The following is a 12,866-nucleotide window of genomic DNA, read 5'->3' as shown; positions in this document are numbered from 1 at the left end:
AGCACATCCATCAATTTTGTCTAACATTCTACCTCTCTGTGCTTCTGTGTCTGAGTAAGTGTGTGTGTGTGTGTTTGTAATGTGCTTTGGTACCAGCAAAGGCAGCTTTATTGAATCATTTACTGCTAATTAAATGAATTAAGCTAATGTTTTTGGTAATAATTAATTTTAAATATTTACATTAATTTCTTACAATGGTTGAGAACAGGGGTAAAAAACATACACTATACAGCCAAAGGTATGTGAACACTGCCTTAATTATCAAATTCAGTTGCCACACTGATTTCTAGCTGGTGTTTAAAATCAGTTTTACAGTATGAATAGCTGTGACCCCTCTAAACCACGTCAAAAAAAGATTTTTGTTTGTTTTTCAATTGATTTGTACAGATTATAGGTCACATGAAAGGTGGAAAAAGTTCTGTAATGATTTATCTTAATCTCATTTTTTTGCAACACAAACACGTCATTTTCATCAAGTGCTTTATCCTGGTCAGGTTGAGAGAGAGCCCAGTTCCACCGGAAACAGTGGGAGCAAGGCAAGAGTACCTTAGACAGAGTGTGAATCCATCGCAGGGCTTTTACCATTATCCCCTCAAACCAGTGGCGATTTCTCTAAGACTGCAAGGGAAGCTCAGCTTCCCCTAAAATGTCAAAAATTAAATGGTCAAATATGTACAGTTGTGTTCATATTTTATTGACTACAAATGCGTTAGAACACGTTCATCTCGAAGACGAGTTCGTTCAGAATCAGCTACTTATCACAACATAGTCAATCATGTCTGTGTAGATGCATAGGTGGCAGATAGCACTACTGAACCTGGATCTCAGCAGTGGTAGGCTAGCATAATAGACAGCTTTGTCATCCAAGCTGTTTTTTAGTAGTGTTGTTAATAAAAAATTACCTTTTCATTAAAAACTTTTTTTTTTTTTAACTGTCTCTACACATTTTGTGGACGGTTAATGTGCACTACATTACAGATGCGGCCAAAAGTGAAATAAATAAATAAAACAGGACACTAAAACACACCACCTAGAGCTTTAAAGAACCTTTGCACAGCTGATAAAGAACTTACTGCTATCTAATAATGGGAAAAAATCAGTACTAACATTTCATAAAAACATTTAACATCACAAAAACATTTATAATAAACCAAATAATAGAAAATAAAACAACACAAACAAGAATAAACAAAACAACATGGCATAGTGTTTGTTTAACAATATGTAACAATAGAATTATATAAGCCTTTACCACAAGAAGATTCATCAGAACGCCTAGTCCTGCTTGCACATGGTGTAAAATACTTACTACCATAAAGTTTGCACATGTTCTATTACCTGTGATAAAACCTTTGCTGCTAATGCTGCTGACTATTAAATACAAGGTAGCATTAGCACTCTGGTATGTGATGAAATGTTAATGTGGAAGGCAGAAAAACAGACCCTGGACGAGTGACCTGTTCAGCCGACTCACCGCTTTCAAAGCAGGCATCAAAGACGAGGTGCCCTTTCTTGGGTGCTCCTGTGTATCCTGGAGGAGTGACAGTCAATTTGCTTACATTCCCCACAAGGGCATCGTCTCCTCCTGCCTCGCTGCCTGTACAACAAACATCAATGGTTCACAAATGGGATTTCAGATTTAAACTCACAAAAGATATTTTTAAAAAAACTATTAATTAGGTCACTATCATTGGGGACTAGACTTCAGGGCTGAATGGATTGCTTTAGGCATGATTTGTTCAAAACAAAATTTGGCACAGAAAACAGCTTTTACTATGACCATATTTACACAGACTAGGGATGTTAATGTTTACTCCTGTTAACTACTTATTTCAGACTCGCCCACCCTCTGCTCTGTGTAAAAACTAATTCCAAGAAAGTTTCAACAGCTTTTTTTATGCATTTATATTATTTAAACAATAAACAACAGAACATTAAACATTAAAATCATGTCCAAGTATAAAGGTACAGCTCTGCTTATCACAGTGGTAGCTCAGCAGTTAGAGCTCTGGGCTATTAATCAAAAAGTCGTGGGTTCAAATCTCAGCTCTGCCAAGCAGAGACTTCTCCAGGGGCACTGTACAATGGCTGACCTTGCACTCTCACCCACCTTCCAAACAAGTTGGGATACGCAGGAAAAGAATTGTATTGTTTGTGTATATATGACAAATAAAGGCATTCTATTCTACTCTATTCTATTTATTATCATCTTATTATTACACTAATATTGTCAGAACAAGCTTTAACACATGACTGCATGTCCTTTTATTTTGATTAGCATGTTTAGTTAGCGCCTTTTATAAGCTCTGTTTAAAAGTAAATGCTGAAGTGGTCCTGCTCACAAATTTTGTGTACTACATTACTGCCACATTCCGTATATTTCACTGTTTTTCATTTAATAATGCATGTGTGACTTGTTAATATAAAGCTTGGTTATTTGCACATCCATCCTCACATTTAGTTATCTTTGCACTGTAGTCCACTTTATAATTTATACTTTACCATTTATACTTTACAATCTATACCAACCTTACAATGTATACCGCATTACATCTCCATATGTTCACACAAGTCCTGTTGCTGTAGTGTGTTGTTGTTGTTATTATACAGGTACTGTGAATTAGTGCTGGGCGATATATCGAGATTTTATAAAATATCGATATATTTTCATACGCGATATAAGATAAGACAATATCGTCTACATCGATATAGATGTTGCGTTCCAGTTAGATCCGACAGTTCGTCTTTCTCTTCTCCCAGTTAGTCTCTGCACATGTTCACCTGCCCCGCCCCTCTCCCTCACTGAACACAACTCGCCCCGCCTCTCTCCCTCACTGAACACAACTCGCCCCGCCTCTCTCCCTCACTGAACACAACTCGCCCCTCCCCACCGCCAATTCTTTATGCCCTCAGAACACATTTCTATGTGGGGAAGTGATTTCTGTACTGGATGTTGTACGTGGTCGTGTTAGTTTATACTGGATGATCGCCCGACGTCCGAGACCCATTTATTTATTTATCTTCTATTATAGTATTTCTTGTTCTCCAATAAACAACCAAAAATTAATAAAATTGCATGAACTAACTCTGCAGTAAACAAGGAGCAAACAGCAATTAAACAACAAAGAAATCTGTTAAATAATAGTAAAGTGCATGAAACAGAATGCTGATTAAAATGCATGAAATGTTGTAATAGTTACACAGTAACATTAACGTTTAGTTCTGCCTGTATTACAGAACTGAGTTCTATACAGTAAAAGAAATATTATAAAACGGATAGTTCCGGTCCTAAAATCTGATTGGCTGAGCCGCGTTCGAAGCCGTTTTAAAATCCCCGATAAACGCACACCTAGGACCACCTCACATCATTCCATATTAATACGCCACTGAATACAAAAGTTAATGTTATTTTCGCCCTCATGTTGCCTAGCAACACTGTTAATCGAACTATTTTGCGTTGCGGAAGAATGCTTTATTGTAAGTTTATACACAATAAATACATTTATGAATTAAACATTGTTGTATTTATTATATTTTATGTTGACCGCCGTTATATAAAAGCAATAAGCCACTCGAGGCCGTGCATTACTGTTATGATTTTAGCACGGGGAAAGAAGTTTTAGATGACAAAAACGTCATCCCCGTGCTAAAATCACAGTAACGTACGGCCTCTCGTGGCTTATTGCTTTATTAATGTAAATGTTGTGGCGACATATATATAATAATGTATAAAGTCCAAACGTGTGTCACACAAGCTCAGTGCAAAACAACAGAAGAACACGAGCACAGACGGAAACGATAAATTCCGACACCTTCCCAACACACTCGCTCCCTGCGCCCTATAGTGCACTTAACATTCTTAAAGGGCCAGACAATATATTTGTAATTGCTATCCGGTATGTACCAGCATGCCTCTGAACATTGAGGGAATGTTTGGGGGGGGGCGTTGAGGAAACGTTGAGGGGGAACGTTGGGAGAACGTTCGTGAAGGAACGTTGGGGAAACATTGGGGGAACATTCGTGAAGGAACGTTAAGGGAACGTTCGGGACGAACATTCGGGACGAACATTCGTGGGGGGAACGTTGGGGGAACATTCGTGAATGAACGTTGAGGGAACGTTGAGGAGGAACGTTGAGGGAACGTTCGTGTGGAAACGCTGGGGGAACGTTCGTGGGGAAACGTTCGGGGGAACGTTCGGGGGGAACGTTGGGAAAACGTTCGTGTGGAAACGTTGGGGGAACGTTCATGAAGGAACGTTGAGGGAACTTTCGTGGGGGAACATTGGGGAAACGTTCATGTGGAAACGTTGGGGGAACGATCGTGAAGGAACGTTGAGGGAACGTTTGTGAAAAAACGTTGAGGTAACGTTCGTGGGGAAACGTTGGGGGAACTTTTGTGAAGGAACGTTGAGGGAATGTTCGGGGAGAACGTTGGGGGAACGTTCGTGGGGGAACGTTGGGGGAACGTTCAGTGGGAACATTGGGGGAACGTTCGTGTGGAAACGTTGGGAGAACGTTCGTGAAGGAACGTTGGTGGAACGTTGGGGAAACATTCGTGAAGGAACGTTGAGGGAACGTTCGCGTGGAAACGTTGGGGGAACGTTCGTGAAGGAACGTTGAGGGAACGTTCGTGGGGAAAAGTTGGGGGAACGTTCGTGGGGGAACGTTGGGGGAACGTTCGGGGGGAACGTTGAGGGAACGTTCGGGGGGAACGTTTGGGGTGAACGTTGAAGGAACGTGAGGGGGGAACGTTGAGGGAACGTTTGGGTAGATTGTTGGGAATAGTTGGGTGAATTGTTGAGGTAATGGTTGGGTGGATCGTTGAGAAAACGTTTGGGTTTTCAACAATTCACCCAACCATTCCCTTAACAATCCACCCGAATGTTCCCTCAACAATTCACCCAAATGTTCCCTCAACAATTCACCCAACCATTCCCTTAACAATCCACCCAAATGTTCCCTTAACAATGTACCCAAATGTTCCCTCAACAATTCACCCAAATGTTCCCTCAACAATTCACCCAACCATTCCCTTAACAATCCACCCAAATGTTCCCTTAACAATCCACCCAAATGTTCCCTCAACAATTCACCCAACCATTCCCTTAACAATCCACCCAAATGTTCCCTTAACAATCCACCCAAATGTTCCCTCAACAATTCACCCAACCATAGAATAGCTCGTTCGTGGTGGAACGTTGGGGGAACGTTCGTGGGGGGACGTTGGGGAAACGTTCGTGGGGGAACGTTCGTGGGGGGACGTTGGGGGAACGTTCGTGGCGGAACGTTGGGGAAACGTTCGTGTGGAAACGTTGGGGGAACGTTCGTGAAGGAACGTTGAGGGAACGTTCGTGAGAAACGTTGGGGGAATGTTCGTGAAGGAACATTGAGGGAACGTTCAGGGGGAACGTTGGGGGAACATTCGTGAAGGAACGTTGAGGGAACGTGAGGGGGTAACGTTGAGGGAACGTTTGGGTAGATTGTTGGGAATAGTTGGGTGAATTGTTGAGGTAATGGTTGGGTGGATCGTTGAGAAAACGTTTGGGTTTTCAACAATTCACCCAACCTTTCCCTTAACAATCCACCGAAATGTTCCCTTAACAATCCACCCAAATGTTCCCTTAACAATCCACCCAAATGTTCCCTTAACAATTCACCCAACCATTCCCTTAACAATCCACCCAAATGTTCCCTTAACAATCCACCCAAATGTTCCCTCAACAATTCACCCAACCATAGAATAGCTTTTTTTTTTTTTTTTAAGTAGAAATAGTTCTTGTGTGAAGCTTCCCCAGCATGAATTTTAATAAAAGTGCCTGTAAAAAATTTGGAACATGTAGCTTTGTCTCAGAAGAGTCTTTTTATTATTACCTTATGGGATAAAAAACTATGGATATATATATCGTATATCGCCGTTCAGCGAAAAAATATCGAGATATTATTTTTTATCCATATCGCCCAGCAGGGGGGGACATTTGTGGGGAAATGTTGGGGGAACGTTCGTGAAGGAATGTTGAGGGAACGTTCGTGGGGGATAGCTGAGGGAACGTTCGGGGGAACATTCGTGGGGAGAAAGTTGGGGGAACGTTGGGGGAACATTCGTGAATGAACGTTGAGGAAACGTTGAGGGGGAACGTTGAGGGAACGTTCGTGGGGGAACGCTGAGGGAACGTTCGGGGGAACATTCGTGGGGAGAAAGTTGGGGGAACGTTGGGGGAACATTCGTGAATGAACGTTGAGGAAACGTTGAGGGGGAACGTTGGGGGAACGTTTGTGGGGAAACATTGGGGGAACATTTGGGGGGAAACGTTGGGGGAACGTTCGTGAAGGAACGTTGAGGGAACGTTCGTGGGGAAACGTTGAGGGAACGTTCGTGGGGAAACGTTGGGGGAACGTTCGTGAAGGAACGTTGAGAGAACGTTCGTGCGGGAACGTTGGGGGAACTTTCAAGGGGGGACGTTGGGGAAACGTTCGTGGGGGAACGTTGGGGGAACGTTCGTGTGGAAACGTTGGGGGAACGTTCGTGATGGAACGTTGAGGGAACGTTCGTGGGAAACGTTGGGGGAATGTTCGTGAAGGAACGTTGAGGGAACGTTCAGGGGGAACGTTGAGAGAACGTTCGTGGGGGAACGTTGGGGGAACGTTCGTGATGGAACGTTGAGGGAACGTTCGTGGGGAACGTTGGGGGAATGTTCGTGAAGGAACGTTGAGGAAACGTTCAGGGGAAACGGAGGAACGTTCGTGGGGGAACGTTCGGGGAACGTTCGTGGGGGAACGTTCGGGGAACGTTCGGGGGGAACGTTGGGGGAACATTCGTGAAGGAACGTTGAGGGAACGTGAGGGGGTAACGTTGAGGGAACGTTTGGGTAGATTGTTGGGAATAGTTGGGTGAATTGTTGAGGTAATGGTTGGGTGGATCGTTGAGAAAACGTTTGGGTTTTCAACAATTCACCCAACCTTTCCCTTAACAATCCACCCAAATGTTCCCTTAACAATCCACCCAAATGTTCCCTTAACAATTCACCCAACCATTCCCTTAACAATCCACCCAAATGTTCCCTTAACAATCCACCCAAATGTTCCCTTAACAATCCACCCAAATGTTCCCTCAACAATTCACCCAACCATAGAATAGCTTTTTTTTTTTTTTTTAAGTAGAAATAGTTCCCCAGCATGAATTTTAATAAAAGTGCCTGTAAAAAATTTGGAACATGTAGCTTTGTCTCAGAAGAGTCTTTTTATTATTACCTTATGGGATAAAAAACTATGGATATATATATCGTATATCGCCGTTCAGCGAAAAAATATCAAGATATTATTTTTTATCCATATCGCCCAGCAGGGGGGGACATTTGTGGGGAAATGTTGGGGGAACGTTCGTGAAGGAATGTTGAGGGAACGTTCGTGGGGGATAGCTGAGGGAACGTTCGGGGGAACATTCGTGGGGAGAAAGTTGGGGGAACGTTGGGGGAACATTCGTGAATGAACGTTGAGGAAACGTTGAGGGGGAACGTTGAGGGAACGTTCGTGGGGGAACGCTGAGGGAACGTTCGGGGGAACATTCGTGGGGAAAAAGTTGGGGGAACGTTGGGGGAACATTCGTGAATGAACGTTGAGGAAACGTTGAGGGGGAACGTTGGGGGAACGTTTGTGGGGAAACATTGGGGGAACATTCGGGGGAAACGTTGGGGGAACGTTCGTGAAGGAACGTTGAGGGAACGTTCGTGGGGAAACGTTGAGGGAACGTTCGTGGGGAAACGTTGGGGGAATGTTCGTGAAGGAACGTTGAGAGAACGTTCGTGCGGGAACGTTGGGGGAACTTTCAAGGGGGGACGTTGGGGAAACGTTCGTGGGGGAACGTTGGGGGAACGTTCGTGTGGAAACGTTGGGGGAACGTTCGTGAGGGAACGTTCGTGGGAAACGTTGGGGGAATGTTCGTGAAGGAACGTTGAGGGAACGTTCAGGGGGAACGTTGGGGGAACGTTCATGGGGGAACGTTCGTGTGGGAACGTTCGTGGAACGTTCGAGGGGAACGTTGGGGGAACATTCGTGAAGGAACGTTGAGGGAACGTTCGTGGGGGAACGTTGGGGGAACGTTCGTGTGGAAACGTTGGGGGAACGTTCGTGAAGGAACGTTGGGGGAACGTTCGTGGGGGAACGTTGGGGGAACGTTCGTGTGGAAACGTTGGGGGAACGTTCGTGAAGGAACGTTGAGGGAACGTTCAGGGGGAACGTTCGTGGGGGAACGTTGGGGGAACGTTGGTGTGGAAACGTTGGGGGAACGTTCGTGAAGGAACGTTGAGGGAACGTTCGTGGGGAACGTTGGGGGAATGTTCATGAAGGAACGTTGAGGAAACGTTCAGGGGGAACGTTGGGGGAACGTTCGTGGGGGAACGTTCGTGGGGGAACGTTCGGGGGGAACATTGGGGGAACATTCGTGAAGGAACGTTGAGGGAACGTGAGGGGGTAACGTTGAGGGAACGTTTGGGTAGATTGTTGGGAATAGTTGGGTGAATTGTTGAGGTAATGGTTGGGTGGATCGTTGAGAAAACGTTTGGGTTTTCAACAATTCACCCAACCATTCCCTTAACAATCCACCCAAATGTTCCCTTAACAATCCACCCAAATGTTCCCTTAACAATCCACCCAAATGTTCCCTTAACAATTCACCCAACCATTCCCTTAACAATCCACCCAAATGTTCCCTTAACAATCCACCCAAATGTTCCCTCAACAATTCACCCAACCATAGAATAGCTTTTTTTTTTTTTTTAAGTAGAAATAGTTCTTGTGTGAAGCTTCCCCAGCATGAATTTTAATAAAAGTGCCTGTAAAAAATTTGGAACATGTAGCTTTGTCTCAGAAGAGTCTTTTTATTATTACCTTATGGGATAAAAAACTATGGATATATATATCGTATATCGCCGTTCAGCGAAAAAATATCGAGATATTATTTTTTATCCATATCGCCCAGCAGGGGGGGACATTTGTGGGGAAATGTTGGGGGAACGTTCGTGAAGGAATGTTGAGGGAACGTTCGTGGGGGAACGCTGAGGGAACGTTCGGGGGAACATTCGTGGGGAGAAAGTTGGGGGAACGTTGGGGGAACATTCGTGAATGAACGTTGAGGAAACGTTGAGGGGGAACGTTGAGGGAACGTTCGTGTGGAAACGTTGGGGGAACGTTTGTGGGGAAACATTGGGGGGACATTCGGGGGGAAACGTTGGGGGAACGTTCGTGAAGGAACGTTGAGGGAACGTTCGTGTGGAAACGTTGGGGGAACGTTCGTGGGGAAACGTTGGGGGAACGTTCGTGAAGGAACGTTGAGAGAACGTTCGTGCGGGAACGTTGGGGGAACGTTCAAGGGGGGACGTTGGGGAAACGTTCGTGGGGGAACGTTCGTGTGGAAACGTTGGGGGAACGTTCGTGAAGGAACGTTGAGGGAACGTTCAGGGGGAACGTTGGGGGAACGTTCGTGGGGGAACGTTCGTGGAACGTTCGAGGGGAACGTTGGGGGAACATTCGTGAAGGAACGTTGAGGGAACGTTCGTGGGGGAACGTTGGGGGAACGTTCGTGAAGGAACGTTGGGGGGAACGTTCATGGGGGAACGTTGGGGGAACGTTCGTGTGGAAACGTTGGGGGAACGTTCGTGAAGGAACGTTGGGGGAACGTTCGTGGGGGAACGTTGGGGGAACGTTCATGGGGGAACGTTGGGGGAACGTTGGTGTGGAAACGTTGGGGGAACGTTCGTGAAGGAACATTGAGGGAACGTTCGTGGGGAACGTTGGGGGAATGTTCGTGAAGGAACGTTGAGGAAGGAAGGAACGTTGAGGGAACGTTCGTGGGGAACGTCGGGGAAATGTTCGTGAAGGAACATTGAGGAAACGTTCAGGGGGAACGTTGGGGGAACGTTCGGGGGGAACGATGGGGGAACATTCGTGAAGGAACGTTGAGGGAACGTGAGGGGGGAACGTTGAGGGAACGTTTGGGTAGATTAATGGGAATAGTTGGGTGAATTGTTGAGGTAATGGTTGGGTGGATCGTTGAGAAAACGTTTGGGTTTTCAACAATTCACCCAACCATTGCCTTAACAATCCACCCAAATGTTCCCTTAACAATTCACACAAATGTTCCCTTAACAATCCACCCAAATGTTCCCTCAACAATTTAACCAAATGTTCCCTCAACAATTCACCCAAACGTTCACTTAACAATTCACCCAAATGTTCCCTCAACAATTCACCCAACCATTTTCTTAACAATCCACCCAAATGTTCCCTCAACAATTCACCCAAATGTTCCCTCAACAATTCACCCAAACGTTCCCTTAACAATCCACCCAAATGTTCCCTCAACAATTCACCCAAACGTTCCCTCAACAATCCATCCAAATGTTCCCTCAACAATTCACCCAACCATTCCCAACAATCTAGCCAAAAATTCCCTCAACTGTTGAGAAAACGTTTGGGTGGATTTTTTGAAAAAACTTTTACATTACACGACAGGAGATACCTTAGAAACAACTTTCATTTTCTTAGAATAGCTCTTTTTTTTTTTTTAAGTAAAAATAGTTCTTGTGTGAAGCTTCCCCAGCATGATTTTAATAAAAGTGCCTGTAAAAAATTTGGAACATGTAGCTTTGTCTCAGAAGAGTCTTTTTGTTATTACCTTATGGGATAAAAAAATATCGAGATATATATCGTATATCGCCGTTCAGCAAAAAAATATCGAGATATTATTTTTGATCCATATCGCCCAGCCCTGCTGTGAATCTTTAGTGTGTGCTATTACTTTTAATCTATGTAACCAGCTAGTAGCTTTCATTCAGAATTAATGAATAACTATCTACCTGGTGATGTGTTTTATATTTTGAATGAACAACATTGTCACTCATTGGTTAAAGGAAATTGGCAAAATTAGTTTGAAAAATACTCAATTAACAAATTATCAGTTTTTAACACAATAGCACTGTGTTGTTTTCTTGAATAGTTAACACTTCCCGCAGTTGTACTTATGTTTTAAATCGGTTTTATCTGGTACATCTAATAGTACCTGCTCTTTCTGCTGCAGCAACTGGCAGTCTTGACCATGTGCTCGACATCACAGATTCACAGAAATAACGAGGCGTTATGAAAAGAAATTTTCAGCCTTCTGTGGTAAAATTGAACTTTGGTGTTAATTGGACTTTCCAGCAAGACAATAATTCCAAGCACACTTCCAAGTCAACCAAAGCTTGGTTAAGGAATCAGTCTTGGAATATCATGGAGTGGCCTTCTCAGTCTTTAGATTTAAATCCATGTCAGTCTTTACTGAAATCAACTGTTATTAAAATTGCATTTATCAATGACCTTCCTAATATTGTGTTGGTCCCCCTTTTGCTGCCCCATACGCAACAAACTGTGATGCTCTGTATATTCTGACACCTTTCTATCAGAACCAGCATTAACTTCTTCAGCAGTTTGAGCTACAGTAGCTCGTCTGTTGGATCGAACCACACGGGCCAGCCTTCGCTCCCCACGTGCATCAATGAGCCTTGGCCGTCCATGACCCTGTCACCAGTTTACCACTGTTTCTTCCTTGAACCACTTTTGATAGATACTGACCACTGCAGATGCATATATACACACACCGATATATATTACCATAATACATTTTAAAGTAAATAAGGTTAAACATTGCACCTTTATAAAAATAGTGATGGCATAAACCCTTCATTAGAGTTATGGTGACAGTTCTATTTGAACTCTATCACATGCATGTAATGTACGGGGCACCACGACCCTCCGTTTGACACTTAATATTAATATTTCACACTTCATATAAATATTAATATGAAACTTGCATTTTTTATTAATTATGGACTTAAGAGGAGCAGCAGCACGCGTTAACCAGAGTGAACACACATCATAAACACGTCCATAATGCGGCGCTTTAACACACACACAACTGGTTATGGAATAACGGTCGTGAGAATCCGCTAGTCGCCGTTAGCTCGGTGGCTAACGTTAGCAAACAATGCAGTGTTTACACAGACTGAGAGAACACGGTCATTCAAACCATGCACTGAGCAGCACACCAACCTCACCACACTCATGCTCTAATAACGTTCAGTGCGTGTACATGGCTGGGAACACTGGTTTATAGCTTTACACACCAGTATCGAGGTCTCTGCTGCTCTCCTCCATCTTCCTCTCAGCTTCTCTCACAGCTCACACCTGCTCCACCGACGCTTCACGCGCGTTACCAGGACAACACCGCACGCGCCAAAAGACGAACGCGCGAGAGGGTCTGATGTCACAGAAAGCCAGCAGGCGCGTGCAGGAGAGGCGCGTGAGCTCCCCCAGCTTCGCGGATGTCTTTCAGCAAGAATCCCGCGTGCTTCAAGATGCATGAGCTTCAAGATGCATGAGCTTCGTGTGTGTGTGTGTGTGTGTGTGTGTGTGTGTGTGAGTGTGTGTGAGTGTGTGTGTGTGTGAGAATGTGTGTGTGAGAATGTGTGTGTGTGTGTGATGATTTAAATGAGCCAGTGTACGATGTAATATGGAAACATAACAGGTGCTTGCCACATGTTGTACTGTGTGACACAAATAGACAATCAACATCATACAGTGCTCGGTGGCATATACACAGTGCTAATCAGTAATGGGAAAGGGAAAAGATCTAAGTACGCTTCTTTTCAGAGTTATAGACCTCGTGATCTGGTCAGATGACAGATGTTTCACCATGTTTCTCTCTATGGGACATATACTCAGAGGTGGAAAGAGTGTTAAAATATTGTACTCAAGTAAAAGTACTATTACTTTAATATAATTTTTACTTAAGTACGAGTAAAGTTACTAGTCTAAAAATCTACTCAAGTAAAAAG

The 12,866-nt window shown here is 44.1% G+C and overlaps 1 protein-coding gene across 1 annotated transcript in view; it reads right to left on the bottom strand.

Annotated features, from left to right (window-relative positions):
- Window positions 1-12,292, bottom strand: part of agbl4 (AGBL carboxypeptidase 4) — a 587,706-nt gene extending 575,414 nt beyond the window's left edge. Inside the window, exons 1-2 of the mRNA XM_062999017.1 lie at window positions 12,156-12,292; window positions 1,475-1,597 (exon numbers count right to left, since the gene is read on the bottom strand). Of these exons, the coding sequence (XP_062855087.1) occupies window positions 1,475-1,597; window positions 12,156-12,186 (154 nt within the window). The 5' untranslated portion in view covers window positions 12,187-12,292. The remainder of the gene's footprint in view (window positions 1-1,474; window positions 1,598-12,155) is intronic.
- Window positions 12,293-12,866: the final 574 nt, after the last annotated feature.

This window comes from Trichomycterus rosablanca, chromosome 7 (genome assembly GCF_030014385.1).
Source record: "Trichomycterus rosablanca isolate fTriRos1 chromosome 7, fTriRos1.hap1, whole genome shotgun sequence".
NCBI classification, from domain to species: domain Eukaryota; kingdom Metazoa; phylum Chordata; class Actinopteri; order Siluriformes; family Trichomycteridae; genus Trichomycterus; species Trichomycterus rosablanca.
Note: the sequence above shows the minus strand (reverse complement) of the source record. Positions and strands in the feature narration are given on the sequence as shown.